This window comes from Salarias fasciatus, chromosome 11 (genome assembly GCF_902148845.1).
Source record: "Salarias fasciatus chromosome 11, fSalaFa1.1, whole genome shotgun sequence".
NCBI lineage: Eukaryota > Metazoa > Chordata > Actinopteri > Blenniiformes > Blenniidae > Salarias > Salarias fasciatus.
Genome location: NC_043755.1, coordinates 34,781,992 through 34,800,672, shown reverse-complemented (window position 1 = coordinate 34,800,672; position 18,681 = coordinate 34,781,992). Strand labels below are relative to the sequence as shown.

The 18,681-nt window shown below is 57.1% G+C and overlaps 1 protein-coding gene across 1 annotated transcript in view; it reads left to right on the top strand.

The window, feature by feature from the left end:
• Window positions 1-18,077, top strand: part of gabbr1a (gamma-aminobutyric acid (GABA) B receptor, 1a) — a 34,159-nt gene extending 16,082 nt beyond the window's left edge. Inside the window, exons 15-24 of the mRNA XM_030103593.1 lie at window positions 549-626; window positions 4,416-4,566; window positions 5,958-6,090; window positions 10,394-10,510; window positions 11,437-11,547; window positions 12,953-13,046; window positions 15,361-15,488; window positions 15,846-15,974; window positions 16,189-16,332; window positions 17,057-18,077. Coding sequence (XP_029959453.1) covers window positions 549-626; window positions 4,416-4,566; window positions 5,958-6,090; window positions 10,394-10,510; window positions 11,437-11,547; window positions 12,953-13,046; window positions 15,361-15,488; window positions 15,846-15,974; window positions 16,189-16,332; window positions 17,057-17,317 — 1,346 coding nt within the window. The 3' untranslated portion in view covers window positions 17,318-18,077. The remainder of the gene's footprint in view (window positions 1-548; window positions 627-4,415; window positions 4,567-5,957; window positions 6,091-10,393; window positions 10,511-11,436; window positions 11,548-12,952; window positions 13,047-15,360; window positions 15,489-15,845; window positions 15,975-16,188; window positions 16,333-17,056) is intronic.
• The last annotated feature ends 604 nt before the right edge of the window (window positions 18,078-18,681 follow it).

Below are 18,681 nucleotides of genomic sequence, written 5' to 3'. Positions count from 1 at the left end.
TCGCCCCGCCTCGCCTCGCCTCGCCCCGCCCCGCCCCGCCTCGCCTCGCCCCGCCCCGCCTCGCCCCGCCTCGCCTCGCCCCGCCTCGCCCCGCCTCGCCTCGCCCCGCCTCGCCTCGCCTCGCCTCGCCTCGCCTCGCCCGGCCTCGCCTCGCCTCGCCTCGCCCCGCCCCGCCCCGCCTCGCCTCGCCCCGCCCCGCCCCGCCCCGCCCCGCCTCGCCCCGCCTCGCCTCGCCTCGCCTCGCCTCGCCCCGCCTCGCCTCGCCCCGCCTCGCCTCGCCTCGCCTCGCCTCGCCCCGCCTCGCCTCGCCTCGCCTCGCCTCGCCTCGCCTCGCCCCGCCTCGCCTCGCCTCGCCTCGCCTCGCCTCGCCTCGCCTCGCCCCGCCTCGCCCCGCCTCGCCTCGCCTCGCCTCGCCCCGCCTCGCCTCGCCCCGCCTCGCCTCGCCCCGCCTCGCCTCCGCTCTCAGGACATAAACTCTGGTTTGAGCAGATCGCTGGTGACTGAGTCCACTTCCTGTTTCTGAGCCCACTTCCTGTTTGTTTCTGCAGGCGGCAGCTACAAGAAGATTGGATACTACGACAGCTCCCAGAAGAACCTGTCCTGGTTTGGGAACGACGTCTGGATCGGTGAGTTGACCCTGAAACCAGAGCCACGGTCCCTCCGTCCCTCCGTCCCTTCATATCCACCCAGATCCACCCAGAGGGGATCCTCAGTGGATCTAGAGTGGACCCAGAGTGGATCCTGGGTTTGGGTGGTTTTTGATGGTTTTGGTGGTTTCTGGTGGTCTTGGGGGTTCTGGTGGTTTTGGGGGCTTTGATGGGTTTTGGTGGTATCTGGTGGTAACCTGGTGGTCTTGGTGGTCTCTGGTGGTTTTGGTGTTTTTTATGGTATGTGGTGGTTTCTGGTGGTTTTGGGGGTCTCTGGTGGTTTCTGGTGGTCTTTGGTGGTCTTGGGGTCTCTCGTGGTCTCTGGAGGTCTTGGGGTCTCTGGTGGTTTATGGTGGTATCTGGTGGTCTCTAGTGGTTTTGGTGGTCCTGGTGGTCTTGGTGGTCTGTGGTGGTCTTGGTCTTGGTGGTCTGTGGTGGTCATGGTGGTCTGTGGTGGTCTTGGTGGTCTTGGTGGTCATGGTGGTCTTGGTGGTCTGTGGTGGTCTTGGTCTTGGTGGTCATGGTGGTCTGTGGTGGTCATGGTGGTCTTGGTGGTCTTGGTGGTCTTGGTGGTCCTGGTGGTCTTGGTGGTCATGGTGGTCTTGGTGGTCTGTGGTGGTCATGTGGTCTTGGTGGTCCTGGTGGTCTTGGTGGTCATGGTGGTCATGGTGGTCTTGGTGGTCTGTGGTGGTCATGTGGTCTTGGTGGTCCTGGTGGTCTTGGTGGTCTTGGTGGTCCTGGTGGTGGTCTTGGTCTTGGTGGTCATGGTGGTCTGTGGTGGTCATGGTGGTCTGTGGTGGTCTTGGTGGTCTTGGTGGTCTTGGTGGTCATGGTGGTCTTGGTGGTCCTGGTGGTCTTGGTGGTCTTGGGGTCCTGGTGGTGGACTTAGTGGTACTGGTGGTGGTTTTGGTGGTCCTGGTGGTCCTGGTGGTCATGGTGGTCCTGGTGGTCCTGGTGGTCCTGGTGGTCTTGGTGGTCCTGGTGGTCTTGGTGGTCATGGTGGTCATGGTGGTCCTGGTGGTCTTGGTGGTCCTGGTGGTCCTGGTGGTCTTGGTGGTCCTGGTGGTCTTTCTGGTCCTGGTGGTCTTGGTGGTCCTGGTGGTCTTGGTGGTCTTTCTGGTCTTGGTGGTCCTGGTGGTCCTGGTGGTCTTGGTGGTCCTGGTGGTCCTGGCGGTCCTGGTGGTCTTGGTGGTCATGGTGGTCATGGTGGTCCTGGTGGTCTTGGTGGTCTTGGTGGTCCTGGTGGTCCTGGTGGTCTTGGTGGTCCTGGTGGTCTTTCTGGTCCTGGTGGTCCTGGTGGTCTTGGTGGTCCTGGTGGTCTTTCTGGTCTTGGTGGTCCTGGTTTTCCTGGCGGTCCTGGTGGTCCTGGCGGTCCTGGTGGTCTTGGTGGTCCTGGCGGTCCTGGCGGTCCTGGTGGTCCTGGTGGTCTTGGTGGTCATGGTGGTCCTGGTGGTCCTGGTGGTCCTGGCGGTCTTGGTGGTCCTGGCGGTCCTGGCGGTCCTGGTGGTCCTGGCGGTCCTGGTGGTCCTGGTGGTCCTGGTGGTCCTGGCGGTCCTGGCGGTCCTGGTGGTCCTGGCGGTCCTGGTGGTCCTGGTGGTCCTGGCGGTCCTGGTGGTCTTGGTGGTCTTGGGGTCTCTCGTGGTCTCTGGAGGTCTTGGGGTCTCTGGTGGTTTATGGTGGTATCTGGTGGTCTCTAGTGGTTTTGGTGGTCCTGGTGGTCTTGGTGGTCTGTGGTGGTCTTGGTGGTCTTGGTGGTCTGTGGTGGTCTTCGTGGTCTGTGGTGGTCTTGGTCTTGGTGGTCATGGTGGTCTGTGGTGGTCATGGTGGTCTGTGGTGGTCATGGTGGTCTTGGTGGTCCTGGTGGTCTTGGTGGTCTTGGTGGTCATGGTGGTCTTGGTGGTCTGTGGTGGTCATGTGGTCTTGGTGGTCCTGGTGGTCTTGGTGGTCATGGTGGTCATGGTGGTCTTGGTGGTCTGTGGTGGTCATGTGGTCTTGGTGGTCCTGGTGGTCTTGGTGGTCTTGGTGGTCTTGGGGTCCTGGTGGTGGTCTTGGTCTTGGTGGTCATGGTGGTCTGTGGTGGTCATGGTGGTCTGTGGTGGTCTTGGTGGTCTTGGTGGTCTTGGTGGTCATGGTGGTCCTGCTGGTCTTGGTGGTCTTGGGGTCCTGGTGGTGGACTTAGTGGTACTGGTGGTGGTCTTGGGGTCCTGGTGATGGACTTAGTGGTACTGGTGGTGGTCCTGGTGGTCCTGGTGGTCCTGGTGGTCATGGTGGTCCTGGTGGTCCTGGTGGTCCTGGTGGTCCTGGTGGTCTTGGTGGTCCTGGTGGTCTTGGTGGTCATGGTGGTCATGGTGGTCCTGGTGGTCTTGGTGGTCCTGGTGGTCCTGGTGGTCTTGGTGGTCCTGGTGGTCTTGGTGGTCCTGGTGGTCTTGGTGGTCTTTCTGGTCTTGGTGGTCCTGGTGGTCCTGGTGGTCTTGGTGGTCCTGGTGGTCCTGGCGGTCCTGGCGGTCCTGGTGGTCTTGGTGGTCATGTTGGTCATGGTGGTCCTGGTGGTCTTGGTGGTCTTGGTGGTCCTGGTGGTCCTGGTGGTCTTGGTGGTCCTGGTGGTCTTTCTGGTCCTGGTGGTCCTGGTGGTCTTGGTGGTCCTGGTGGTCTTTCTGGTCTTGGTGGTCCTGGTGGTCCTGGCGGTCCTGGTGGTCCTGGCGGTCCTGGCGGTCTTGGTGGTCCTGGCGGTCCTGGCGGTCCTGGTGGTCCTGGTGGTCTTGGTGGTCATGGTGGTCCTGGTGGTCCTGGTGGTCCTGGCGGTCCTGGTGGTCTTGGTGGTCCTGACGGTCCTGGCGGTCCTGGCGGTCCTGGCGGTCCTGGTGGTCCTGGCGGTCCTGGTGGTCCTGGTGGTCCTGGTGGTCCTGGCGGTCCTGGCGGTCCTGGCGGTCCTGGCGGTCTTGGTGGTCCTGGCGGTCCTGGCGGTCCTGGTGGTCCTGGTGGTCTTGGTGGTCCTGGTGGTCCTGGTGGTCCTGGTGGTCCTGGCGGTCCTGGCGGTCTTGGTGGTCCTGGCGGTCCTGGCGGTCCTGGTGGTCATGGTGGTCCTGGCGGTCCTGGTGGTCCTGGCGGTCCTGGCGGTCCTGGCGGTCTTGGTGGTCCTGGCGGTCCTGGCGGTCCTGGTGGTCTTGGGGTCCTGGTGGTCCTGGCGGTCCTGGTGGTCCTGGTGGTCTTGGGGTCCTGGCGGTCCTGGCGGTCCTGGTGGTCTTGGTGGTCCTGGTGGTCTTGGTGGTCTTTCTGGTCTTGGTGGTCCTGGCGGTCCTGGCGGTCCTGGTGGTCTTGGTGGTCCTGGTGGTCTTGGTGGTCTTTCTGGTCTTGGTGGTCCTGGTGGTCATGGTGGTCCTGGTGGTCCTGGTGGTCCTGGTGGTCTTGGTGGTCATGGTGGTCCTGGTGGTCTTGGTGGTCCTGGTGGTCTTTCTGGTCCTGGTGGTCTTGGTGGTCCTGGTGGTCTTGGTGGTCTTTCTGGTCTTGGTGGTCCTGGTGGTCCTGGTGGTCCTGGTGGTCTTGGTGGTCTTGGTGGTCCTGGCGGTCCTGGCGGTCCTGGTGGTCTTGTGAGGCGGTGTCTGCAGCAGCCGGCTGGTTCCGGTCGATCCTCTCTGAAGGTTCTTCGTGGGTTTTTCTTCTTCCTTATTGAACCACAGTTACTCGAAATGATGATTTAATAAAATTACTAGAAGTAATCGATTACCTTCAGTAGTCCATACTGTCATGCTGTAAACCCTGCCCCCCCAGGCGCCGGCCCCCCCGCCGACCGCACCGTGGTCATCGAGGAGTTCCGCTTCCTGTCCCAGAAGCTCTTCGCTGCCGTGTCCGTCTTCGCCGGTCTGGGGATCCTGCTGGGAGCCGCGTGTCTGTCCTTCAACATCTACAACGGCAACGTCCGGTGAGTCCGGGACGCCGGGGGACACCGGGACATCCGGTGAGTCCAGACCACCAGAACGCTGGGACATGTCCCCCCTGTGCTGTCCTCACTGCTCTGGCTCCCAGGTCCTCCAGAACCGGTTTTAATGACAGCAGGTCTGGGGACAGGAGGTCTGGGGACAGCAGGTCTGGGGACAGGAGGTCTGGGGACAGAAGCTCTGGGGACAGGAGGTCTGGGGACAGGAGGTCTGGGGACAGGAGGTCTGGGGACAGGAGGTCTGGGGACAGAAGCTCTGGGGACAGGAGGCTGAGACAGGCTCACACTCGTCCTCTTGTCTCTCAGCTCTTCGTCTCTGAATCTTCGTTCTTTTCGTCCAGAAGATTTTTCCAGTCTAAAGATAAGGTGTTGGACTCAGGATGTAGTTACAGTTACTTCAGGTCTCGTGGCTCGTTCACTCCGGCAGCGCGCCGCTCGCCCGACTCGCCCAACTCGCCCCTGGTCGGCTGCGTTGTGTGAGAGGCGTGTGCGTCTCCGTGAACTCAGGGTTTGACCAGCAGTAAACCCCGTTTGACCACAGTCGGTCTCCTCAGGTCACGGGACCCGGCCTGCTCGCTGGTCCTCCTCCAGCTCCTTCAGTTCCTGTAACGATGAAACTGCGACGAAGGGCTCAGGGCGAGGCAGACCGCTGTGACCAGTTCCTCCTCCATTTCTGGCGTTTCCCGGAGGCTCCGGTCCGTCATAAACGACGTCATGCGAGCGGCTCTGCGATTGGTTCGCCGCTCGCAAATTCGCTCAAAAGTTCAACATTCCTAAATATCAGCGGCACGAGTAGAGCGGCGGCTCGCTGAATTCTCGCCGCGTGACCGCGCTCCGCTTCCTGGCCGCGTGAAAACCATATATTTTCTATGTAAATCGGCCGTCCTCGCCGCGCTATTCGCGTCCAGTGTGAACGCACCATTACAGTCTGTGCCCCGCCCCCTGTCCATCCCCTCCCTCTGTGCCCCGCCCTTCCCTCTGTGCCCCGCCCCCTGTCCATCCCCTCCCTCTGTGCCCCGCCCTTCCCTCTGTGCCCCGCCCCCTGTCCATCCCCTCCCTCTGTGCCCCGCCCCTCCCTCCCTGCCCCGCCCCCTGTCCATCCCCTCCCTCTGTGCCCCGCCCTTCCCTCTGTGCCCCGCCCCCTGTCCATCCCCTCCCTCTGTGCCCCGCCCCCTGTCCATCCCCTCCCTCTGTGCCCCGCCCCCTGTCCATCCCCTCCCTCTGTGCCCCGCCCCTCCCTCCCTGCCCCACCCCCTGTCCATCCCCTCCCTCTGTGCCCCGCCCCTCCCTCCCTGCCCCGCCCCCTGTCCATCCCCTCCCTCTGTGCCCCGCCCCTCCCTCCCTGCCCCGCCCCCTGCCCCTCTGCCCCCCCCCAGGTACATCCAGAACTCGCAGCCCTACCTGAACAACATGACGGCCGCCGGCTGCATGATGGCTCTGGCCGCCGTCTTTCCTCTGGGCATCGATGGACACCATGTCCACCGCTCACAGTTCCCCGTCGTCTGCCAGGTAGGACCCTGCAGGACACCTGGGCCCAGTATTTCAAAAATTAAATCCAGATTAAATTGATCCAGATTTCCAAATCCCACTTTCCTGATCCGTGGATCAGGATCTTCTGTCCCGGTATTTCAAAGCTTTGCTAGACTGGATCAGAATAATCCTGATCCCCTCGGATCTCTGGGATCAACCCGCCTCAGGCTCAGGCCCGGAGACAGCGTGTGTGTGTGTGTTCTCGTATTTCTATCCTTGTTGGGGCCAAATGTCCCCACAAGGATAGCAAAACGTGAAACGACGTGCCTTGTGGGACCTTTTTCCGGTCCTAAGTAGGAGAAACAGTGTTTTCTTGACCATGTTGTTGTTACTGAGAAAAGTAAAAGTGCAAAAACATTTCTTTAGGGTTAGGCTTTGTTGTGGTGTGGGTTAGGGTTAGGGTAAGGGTCAGGGTTAGGGGCTAGACATGAATGGGAGTCAATGGACGGTCCCCACAAGGATAGAAATACGAGACTGTGTGTGTGTGTGTGTGTGTGTGTGTGTGTGTGTGTGTGTGTGTGTGTGTGTGTGTTGTGTAGATCTTACGGCTGCAAAGATCTTTCATAAATTAATGCTCCAGAAGTAAAAGTATGATAACGTTATGAGGGGCCGTACCAGACATCATTCATTCAGGCCCTCTCACACACGTATATTCTCATGCTTACACACACATATATTCTCATGCTTACACACACGTATATTCTCATGCTTACACACACGTATATTCTCATGCTTACACACACGTATATTCTCATGCTTACACACACGTATATTCTCATGCTTACACACACGTATATTCTCATGCTTACACACACGTATATTCTCGTGCTTACACACACGTATATTCTCATGCTTACACACACGTATATTCTCATGCTTACACACACGTATATTCTCATGCTTACACACACGTATATTCTCATGCTTACACACACGTATATTCTCGTGCTTACACACACGTATATTCTCATGCTTACACACACGTATATTCTCATGCTTACACACACGTATATTCTCATGCTTACACACACATATATTCTCATGCTTACACACACGTATATTCTCATGCTTACACACACATATATTCTCATGCTTACACACACGTATATTCTCATGCTTACACACACATATATTCTCATGCTTACACACACGTATATTCTCATGCTTACACACACGTATATTCTCATGCTTACACACACATATATTCTCGTGCTTACACACACATATATTCTCATGCTTACACACACGTATATTCTCATGCTTACACACACATATATTCTCGTGCTTACACACACATATATTCTCATGCTTACACACACGTATATTCTCATGCTTACACACACATATATTCTCATGCTTACACACACGTATATTCTCATGCTTACACACACATATATTCTCATGCTTACACACACGTATATTCTCATGCTTACACACACATATATTCTCATGCTTACACACACGTATATTCTCATGCTTACACACACGTATATTCTCATGCTTACACACACATATATTCTCATGCTTACACACACATATATTCTCATGCTTACACACTCGTATATTCTCATGCTTACACACACGTATATTCTCATGCTTACACACACATATATTCTCATGCTTACACACACATATATTCTCATGCTTACACACACGTATATTCTCATGCTTACACACACATATATTCTCGTGCTTACACACACATATATTCTCATGCTTACACACACGTATATTCTCATGCTTACACACACATATATTCTCATGCTTACACACACGTATATTCTCATGCTTACACACACATATATTCTCATGCTTACACACACGTATATTCTCATGCTTACACACACATATATTCTCATGCTTACACACACGTATATTCTCATGCTTACACACACCGTATATTCTCATGCTTACACACACATATATTCTCATGCTTACACACACATATATTCTCATGCTTACACACTCGTATATTCTCATGCTTACACACACGTATATTCTCATGCTTACACACACATATATTCTCATGCTTACACACTCGTATATTCTCATGCTTACACACACATATATTCTCATGCTTACACACACGTATATTCTCCTTGCGAACAGTGATGAGAATCTGTAAATGGATGGATTTTTGATTTGCTTTTTGAGCCTCTTGGGCTTCCGTAGCTACTTGTGTGCTATGTTAGTATTTTTATTATTGTCCATAATCTTCTGATTGAGGATATATGTTCCAGTTATTTTTGAAATAATTAGTTTGATATTTGTATTGATTAAGTGAAATTTTCAGTTTAATTTGTTCCAGTAAGTTCTGTGACTGTTATGCTAATTATTAGCATGGCCATTCTATTTTCCAATGACGTTAGCATTAAGCTAGCGGAGTTTTATTCCATAATGTATGTTTATTTACTGTGTCCTGAGGCGTCATATCTGTACAGAAAGCATCATTCACTCTTTACATGACGGCACAGGGGTTGAAAAACACTGGCCTCCTCCTCCAGCTGGGCCTGTGCAGCGTTAGCATGTTAGCGTTAGCTGCTTGTGCTGCTGAAGCCACTTGGCAGGTCTGAAGAGTTTCTGACTTTGCACCCTGCTGTGAGTCCAGCCTGGAGCAGATGAACCTGAAACCTGCTGCTCAGGCCATGAGGATGAGATCAGGCCGTTTCTGGGGATGATAAAATATTTCCCAACATCCCAGAGGCTCGGAGCGGCGCCGACTCCGCCACACCTGCAGTGTTGACTGATCTGAACAAGACCCGCCTGCTTGAGCTTCTCAGCCAATCACAGCGCACTTCCTTTTCCACTATACTCACTTGCACACACATATATTCTTCTCTTACATACATACATACTTCTCTTACATACATATATTTTCTTTGTACACATGCATATATGCCTATTTATTTAGGAGAATATATGTGTGTGAAAGGAGAATATATGTGTGTGAAAGGAGAATATGTGTGTGTGCAAGTAGAATATATGTGTGTATCAGCATGAAAATATCTGTATGTGAGAGGGCCAGAATGAATGAAGTCTGGTACGGCCCCTCATATAAAGTCATCCAGAGTCTTTCCTGCTGCTTGGGGTCAAAGTTCTTTTCAGTTCTGTTCAGCCGCCTCGTCGCTGACCTTCATGTTTTGAGATGCATTTTTTAAAAGAACCTCTCAGTATTCTGTTACATTAGAGTAATAGAGTACAAACATAAGAAAAGTGAGAAATCCTGCAGCTTTACTGAACAGAAACAAAAGGAAAACACAAGTATTCCTGGAACTTCTGGGAAAAATACAGATCAGTCAAAGCTGCTGTTCGGCTGTTCGTCAGGCGGACGTGGTGACGGAGGTGACGAGACGGAGGTGACGAGACAGAGGTGACGAGACGGAGGTGACGGGGGTGACGGAGGTGACGAGACGGAGGTGACGGGGGTGACGAGACGGAGGTGACGGAGGTGACAGGGTGACGGGGGTGACGGAGACGGAGGTGACGGAGGTGACGGAGGTGACGAGGGTGACGAGACGGAGGTGACGAGACGGAGGTGACGGAGGTGACGGGGTGACAGGGGTGACGGGGGTGACAGGGGTGACGGAGATGACGGGGGTGACGGGGTGACGGAGGTGACGAGACGGAGGTGACGGAGATGACGGGGGTGACGGGGTGACGGAGGTGACGAGACGGAGGTGACGGAGATGACGGGGGTGACGGAGACGGAGGTGACGGAGGTGACGGAGGTGACAGGGTGACGCAGATGACGGGGGTGACGGAGACGCAGGTGACGGAGGTGACGGAGACAGCAGCAGATTGTAGGAACAGACGTTTAATTTATTAAAAATATCTTTTTATTGTGAGAAATGCAAATAAAAGCTCTCTGTCGACGAGTCCATGTGGAACTGATCCATGATCCATTGATCACTTTGATCCATGATCCATGGATCACTCTGATCCCGCCCCGAGGTGGATTCCTTTAATGCTGGTTTCAGGAGAAAACTGATCCAGATCTGGGACTGAAGCTTTGAAAGACCCAACACAGTCTGGAATTTCCCAGTCTGGATTTAAATGACCAAGATGACATGCTGTTTGGAAAACCCAGTTTAGGATCAGGTCTGGTTTAATCCAACCCAGCAGGATCCACCCTGCTGGACTGTGTTTGAAATACTGGGCCCTGAAGAACACCTGGAGAGCCTCCCACTGCAAACTGACTTCCAGCGTTTTAATGAACAGAAACAGGAAACAGGAAGTAGAAACTGAAACAACGTCTTCATTCAGACACTGATTCTCCCCCCAGTTCCGCCTCTGGCTGCTGGGTCTGGGCTTCAGTCTGGCCTACGGCAGCATGTTCACCAAGATCTGGTGGGTCCACACCCTGTTCACCAAGAAGGAGGAGAAGAAGGAGAGGAAGAAGGTGAGGAGGAGGAGGAGGGAGGGGAGGAGGGGAGGAGGAGGAGGGAGGGGAGGAGGAGGGAGGGGAGGAGGGGAGGAGGAGGAGGGAGGGGAGGAGGAGGGAGGGAGGGAGGGAGGGGAGGAGGAGGGAGGGAGGGAGGGAGGGAGGGGAGGAGGAGGAGGGAGGGAGGGGAGGAGGGGAGGAGGAGGAGGAGGGAGGGAGGGGAGGAGGAGGAGGAGGAGGAGGAGGGAGGGAGGGGAGGGAGGGGAGGAGGAGGGAGGGGAGGAGGAGGAGGAGGGAGGGAGGGGAGGAGGAGGAGGAGGAGGAGGAGGGAGGGAGGGAGGGAGGGGAGGAGGAGGAGAGGAGGGAGGGAGGGGAGGAGGAGGAGAGGAGGGAGGGAGGGGGAGGAGGAGGGAGGGGAGGAGGAGGAGGAGGGAGGGAGGGGAGGAGGAGGAGGAGGAGGAGGAGGGAGGGAGGGAGGGAGGGAGGAGGAGGAGAGGAGGGAGGGAGAGGGAGGAGGAGGAGAGGAGGGGAGGGAGGGGAGGGGAGGAGGAGGGAGGGAGGGAGGGGAGGAGGGAGGGAGGGAGGGAGGGAAGCTCCCAGACCTGGTCCTGGTCCAGACCTGGTCCTGGTCCAGACCTGCTCTGTCCTCGGCTCTTAAACCATAAAGATAACGCTGAGGTGCAAACAGCTGTGATTCCAGGAGCTTCCAGCAGGAATGTCCCGACCCCCGACCCCCGGCCCCCGACCCCCGACCCCCGACCCCCGACCCCTGACCCCCGGCCCCCGACCCCCGACCCCTGACCCTGACCCCTGACCCCAACCCCTGACCCCTGACCGTGTTCTGGTCCAGACCTGACCCCTAACCCCCGACCCTGACCCCCGACCATGTTCTGGTCCAGACCTGACCCCTGACCCCTGACCCGGCTCTGGTCTCTGGTCCACAGCAGCACCTGGAGCCCTGGAAGCTCTACGCCACGGTGGGAGTCCTGCTGGCCGTGGACTTCCTGTCCCTGATGGTCTGGCAGATCGTGGATCCTCTGCACATCACGGTGGAGGTGAGAGACCAGCAGAGACCAGCAGAGACCCAGAGACCAGCAGAGACCAGCAGAGACCAGCAGAGACCAGCAGAGACCAGCAGAGACCCAGAGACCAGCAGAGACCAGCAGAGACCAGCAGAGACCAGCAGAAACCCAGAGACCAGCAGAGACCAGCAGAGACCAGCAGAGACCAGCAGAGACCAGCAGAAACCCAGAGACCAGCAGAGACCAGCAGAGACCAGCAGAGACCAGCAGAGACCAGCAGAGACCAGCAGAAACCAGCAGAGACCAGCAGAGACCAGCAGAGACCAGCAGAGACCCAGAGACCAGCAGAGACCAGCAGAGACCAGCAGAAACCCAGAGACCAGCAGAGACCAGCAGAGACCAGCAGAGACCAGCAGAGACCAGCAGAGACTCAGAGACCAGCAGAGACCAGCAGAGACCCAGAGACCAGCAGAGACCAGCAGAGACCAGCGGAGACCAGCAGAGACCAGCAGAGACCAGCAGAGACCAGCAGAGACCAGCAGAGACCAGCAGAGACCCAGAGACCAGCAGAGACTAGCAGAGACCAGCAGAGACCCCAGAGACCAGCAGAGACCAGCAGAGACCAGCAGAGACCAGCAGAGACCAGCAGAGACCAGCAGAGACCAGCAGAGACCCAGAGACCAGCAGAGACCAGCAGAGACCAGCAGAGACCAGCAGAGACCAGCAGAGACCAGCAGAGACCAGCAGAGACCCAGAGTCCAGCAGAGACCAGCAGAGACCAGCAGAGACCAGCAGAGACTAGCAGAGACCAGCAGAGACCCAGAGACTAGCAGAGACCAGCAGAGACCAGCAGAGACTAGCAGAGACTAGCAGAGACCAGCAGAGACCAGCAGAGACCCAGAGACTAGCAGAGACTAGCAGAGACCAGCAGAGACCCAGAGACTAGCAGAGACCAGCAGAGACCAGCAGAGACCCAGAGACTAGCAGAGACCAGCAGAGACCAGCAGAGACTAGCAGAGACTAGCAGAGACCAGCAGAGACCAGCAGAGACCCAGAGACTAGCAGAGACCCGCAGAGACCAGCAGAGACCAGCAGAGACCAGCAGAGACCCAGAGACTAGCAGAGACCAGCAGAGACCAGCAGAGACCAGCAGAGACCCGTCAGCCGATCCCTCAGGAACTTGGATTCTTTCTGACACAAACTGCTTCACTCTGACTGCTGTCGTCTTTCTCCTCCACCCCTCCCTCTCTCCTCCACCCTCCTCCACCCTCCCTCTCTCCTCCACCCCTCCCTCTCTCCTCCACCCCCCCTCTCTCCTCCACCCTCCTCCACCCTCCCTCTCTCCTCCACCCTCCCTCTCTCCTCCACCCTCCTCCACCCTGCCTCCCTCCTCCACCCTCCCTCTCTCCTCCACCCTCCTCCACCTGTCATGAGGCAGAAGTTCACTAGAGAAGCTCCTAAAGAGGATCTGGATGTTCTGATTCAGCCGCTGCTGGAGCACTGCAGCTCCCAGAAGATGAACACCTGGCTGGGTAACACACACACACACACACACACACACACACACACACACACACACACCCTGCCTGTGCTCTGAACACTGGCCAGGTTTCCATGGTTACTGAATGACGCTTTCAGGCGGAGCGGATTGTAAAGGTTCATGTAAACACTGAGAACCGCTTCACTCGGAGAGGACTGATCCAGGTGATCCCCACAGATCCATGATCCGCTCCGCGTCTCATATAAACGCCGCCTGACGGCGCTTCGGAATAAACATGGACTTAAAGGTGTTTTCAGCCATTCAGTGTCAGTCTGCAGCCTCCAGCAGCTCTGCCCACAGCTGCTGAGTCCCGGCTGTGCATTATGGGCGGGGCTGTGCATTATGGGCAGAGCTGTGCATTATGGGCGGGGCTGTGCATTATGGGCGGGGCTGTGCATTATGGGCGGGGCTGTGCATTATGGGCGGGGCTGTGCAGCACCGAGCGTTTCAGCCTCAACATGGCCGCCAGGGGAGATTCAGGGATTCAGGCTCAGATTTGCTGAACGGTTCAGGAAACGACTCCAGGCGTCTTTCTGATGACACTGCTGCGTTATACAGAGATCAAAACAGTGGATTTTGCATAAAACCCTCCTTTAATATAGAGTCGACCCGCATCGGCACCAAGGGGCGCTGTGGAGAAATGCGGCGGCCATCTTGGTCCGGTCGTCCGCCTCACTCTGCATGATAGAATAATATTCTAGAAGACGCTGGCAGAGCTGAGGATGCCAGAGTATAATAATGGACTCTGTCCACAACTTCAGCACTTCCTGGACTTCAGGAGGCTCCTTGCTTCCTGTCTTTCATGACAGGACGAGCTGGTTAATCCAGGTGTCCCTGACCTCTGTAACCACGACAGTAATGCTCAGACACACCTGCAGTAACCAGCTCGTCCTGTCATGATCGACAGGAAACAAGGAGCCTCCTGAAGTCCAGGAAGTGCTGAAGTTGTGCATACAGCCCAGTAATCAGGGATCTGGAGGGTTAGAGCTAGCTTCCTGCTGTGTCTCAATAATTATTCATAACTGGAGGTTTTAATAGGCTAATTTAATATTTTTTATTTATATTTTGTTTAGTTTAATTTTATATGTGTATGTTTATGTATTTATATACACGTCCGTTCGGAATTCTCTACATGAACAGTTAAAGCCCAACAACCCCCCGTTCTCATCCAACAGGTCTGACATGAGAAAAATACCGTTCTTCACCCGTTCCGATTTAACAATAGATTCATTTTTGATAGTGATAACCCTGTTGTTCCACAAGGTGGCGCTGTGTGGCGTGAAGTTGTGAGAAAAGGCCCTTTTCCAAGAGTCGCCTCTGCTGGTGGAGGTCTGATGTTAAGGCGAGGTTTGAAATCAAGAAATCACATTTCAGCAGAGCGTTGAGGCCTCCGGCCGTCGCAGACAGGTTTGGTACTGGTTCCACCAGGCGTTCCCTCGTACGTAGTGACGTGATGACGTGACAGGAAGCAGGAAACAGGAAGCAGGAAGCAGGAAACAGGAAGCAGGACAGTCAAAAACCAGCAGAAGAACACGACGGTGCTTGAAAAACCCCTGAGAGAGAAGGAGCCAGTTGTTGAGAGAGCTCCGAGGCAGAATACGAGCAGACCGCCGCCCGGTGTTCTGGATTAACTGGTTCCCGTGTTAACGAGTGACGACGGTCTGTGTGAACACCTGCTGAATACAGCAGAGGATGAAGTCAGACTCACTAAAGACTCTAAACTCCTTCGCCGGCTGGAACTGTAGAAAACAGACGTTCACTGGAACCTCTGCAGGCTTCAGGCTGGTGGTCACCACTTAACACGGACACCAGGTAACGTGAAACACCGGCATGCAGAGCGGACCCCCGGTGCTACAGCGAGACACCGAGACGTGCCGCTGGGTGGGACGGTGGTCCGGCCGGGGGACGGGCTCTGAGCAGCGTCTCCTGGAGACGATGGGACGTTATGGATCAGAGATCTGAGGACGGCTGCTGCAGAGACCAAGACTGGAAGGTCCTGAGAGACCCTGTCCTCATGTCCCAGGACGCCGCAGACCCGCTTCACCAGGACCCTGGAGAACCAGGACCCTGGAGAACCAGGATTCATGGCGGATCGCTGTGTCTGCCGTCCATGTTGACACACGCCTTTAACACGACTGTTGACAATCGGATTGAAAAAACACCATGTGGACTGGACCGGGTTCTCGGTTCTTGTTTGACTCTGAATTAAATCCATCAGATCCTTTCGTTCATCTTTTGTTTGTTTATGATCTGCCGGGCGTTTGTGTTTGTGTGAAGACTTTACTGAAGTAACCCCGCCCCCCCAGGTGTGGTCTATGGCTATAAGGGCCTGCTGCTCCTCCTGGGGATCTTTCTGGCCTATGAGACTAAATCTGTTTCCACGGAGAAGATCAACGACCACCGGGCCGTCGGCATGGCGATCTACAACGTGGCTGTGAGTCCCCGCTCCTCTGGATCAGGTCTGGGTCAGGTCTGGGTCTGGGTCAGGTCTGGATCAGGTCTGGGTCTGGGTCAGGTCTGGATCAGGTCTGGGTCAGGTCTAGGTCAGGTCTGGATCAGGTCTGGGTCAGGTCTGGATCAGGTCTGGATCAGGTCTGGGTCAGGTCTGGATCAGGTCTGGGTCAGGTCTGGATCAGGTCTGGATCAGGTCTGGGTCAGGTCTGGATCAGGTCTAGGTCAGGTCTGGGTCAGGTGTGGGTCTAGATTAGGATCAGGATGTAGATCAGGGTCAGGGTCCTGGCCCCCCGGCCCCCCGGCCCCCCTCTCAGGCCGTCCTCTGGTCCCCCTGCAGGTCCTGTGTCTCATCACGGCCCCGGTCACCATGATCCTGTCCTCGCAGCAGGACGCGTCCTTCGCCTTCGCCTCGCTCGCCGTCGTCTTCTCGGCCTACATCACCCTGGTGGTTCTCTTCGTTCCCAAGGTGAGCCGCCCCGCCACACCGCAGAACCGCACTACACGAGAACCCAGAACCAGAACCACAGAACGCTTCAGTAGAACCAGGTCCAGGTGTGAGTAGGTGTAGTTCTGGTCCGGACCAGCAGGTGGAGCAGTGGCGCTGCTTCAGCCACTGAGAACATGAGAGCGTGGAAGCGGGTCTGATGAGAACGCGGTTCTGCGGTTCTGCGGTTCTGCAGATGCGGCGCCTGATCACGCGGGGCGAGTGGCAGTCGGAGCAGCAGGACACCCTGAAGACCGGATCGTCCACCAACAACAACGACGAGGAGAAGTCCAGACAGCTGGAGAGGGAGAACCGCGAGCTGCAGAAGATCATCCAGGAGGTCACACTCACCCACTCACACACTCAGTCATTCAGTCACTCCCCCCCACTGCACTGCTGCAGACTGGCCCCCCCGCCCCCCCCTCTCTGCACTGACCCCCTCGCTACAGCCCCCCCGCTGCAGACTGACCCCCCTCCTGCTACAGACTGACCCCCCCCGCTACAGACTAACCCCCCCCGCTACAGTCTGCCCCCCCGCTGCAGACTGACCCCCCCGCCTATAGGCTGCCCCCCCCGCCCCCCTGCTGCAGACTGACCCCCCCCCGCTACAGACTGACCCCCCCCCGCTACAGACTGACCCCCCCCCTACTGCAGACTGACCCCTCCCCGCTCCAGATTGACCCCCCCTGCTACAGGCTGACCCCCCCCCCGCTGCAGACTGACCCCTCCCCGCTCCAGATTGACCCCCCCCTGCTACAGACTGACCCCCCCCACTGCAGACTGACCCCCCCCGCTGCAGACTGACCCCCCTCCTGCTACAGACTGACCCCCCCCGCTACAGACTGACCCCCCCGCTACAGACTGACCGCCCCCGCTACAGGCTAACCCCCCCCGCTACAGTCTGCCCCCCCCGCTGCAGACTGACCCCCCCGCTATAGGCTGCCCCCCCGCCCCCCCCGCTGCAGACTGACCCCCCCCGCTGCAGACTGACCCCCCCCCCCCCCCACCCCCCCCACCCCCCCCCCCCGCTGCATACTGACCCCCCCTCCATGTTCTGTCTGCAGAAAGAGGAACGCGTCTCGGCGCTGCGGAACCAGCTGGCAGAGCGCCAGGCGCTGCGCAGCCGCCGCCGGCCGTCCTCGGGCCAGAACCAGAACCACAACGCCTCCCAGCCGGACCCCAAGTCCCTGCTGCCCCCCCCCGGGTACCCCAACCCCCCCACGGACAACCACTCCTTCTCCAACTCCTCCGCCCTCTACCCGGCCGACAGCAAGATGAGCCGCAACCACTGCCACAACAGCCAGATCCCCCTGCTCTACAAGTAACGGGGCTGGGGGGGGGCTCTGGGCCGGGGGGGCTCTGGGCCGGGGGGGGGTCACCAAGCACACCGGGAGGCACACGTTCACTTTGTTTCTGTGCGACGAGCACATCGGTGTAGTGACACTGTCTACCACCAGGGGGCGTTTCACAGCTCAACGCCCCCACATGACGCCCCCCCCCCCACACACACACACACACACACACACACACACACGGACAGACACACACAGACACACACACACACACACACACAGATCATCCCCCCCTCGCCACCCCTCCACCCCCACCGGGCCCGCAGTGTGGAGCTGGGACTTTTGTGTTTGCTGTTTGATCTCAGCCTGGCCCCGCCTCCAGAGGTCTGGCCCCGCCTCCAGAGGTCTGGCCCCGCCTCCAGAGGGATGGCCCCGCCTCCAGAGGTCTGGCCCCGCCTCCAGAGGGATGGCCCTGCCTCCAGAGGTCTGGCCCCGCCTCTGGTGGTCTGGCCCCGCCTCCAGCAGTGTGGCTCCACCTCCAGAGGTCTGGCCCCACTTGTGGAGGTCTGTCCCCGCCTCCAACGGTCTGGCCCCGCCTCTGGTGGTCTGGCCCCACCCCCAGTGGGCGGGGCCTCGGCCCTCATGGTGGTTTCTCTCGTTCTGTAATGTTTGAGCTGTTTCGTCTTGCAGTCGTCGTTTTGTTCTTCGTCACTCTTCAGGAAAGTCGTTCAGATTCACTCAGACGGACGCAGCGCCACATTCCGGTTCGTTCCGGTTCGTTCCGGCTCTGTTTGGGTTCTTGGAGGTTTTTGGCCATGTGGAACTCCGGTTTCACCCCAGAAGTGGACAATGTGCTTTACTGAATAGCCATAAGTTAGAGGCCAGGGACTCATTAGCATGTGGTGTTCTAATTCCCGTTAACCCCGAGTGCCCCGGCGGAGAGTGAAGCCACGCCCACACCGACACTCGCTCTGGAGAAGCCACGCCCACACCGACACTTGCTCTGGAGAAGCCACGCCCACACCGACACTTGCTCTGGAGAAGCCACGCCCACACCGACACTTGCTCTGGAGAACAACTTTCTCGTGTTTCCAGAGGTTTTGCTAAATCTTTTCTCAGAGTTGTGTTGTGTGTTTAGCGGAGTAGCGGCTCTCGGATAAATCCCTCGTCGTCCGAGAAAATCAGCACTGACGCACTGCTAATGCTAATCCTAATGCTAACACAGTCAGGCGAGTGGAAGACCAGCAGGAAGCTAATGCTAATAACAGGCTAAGTGAGCAGGGCACAGTGATAGAAGCTAAGCTAGAAATAACAATTCCAGAACATGGCACCTCTTCTAATGTTAACAATGCTTAAGCTAACATTGTGCTAATATGAGCTAGCTTTGGCTCAGTTCA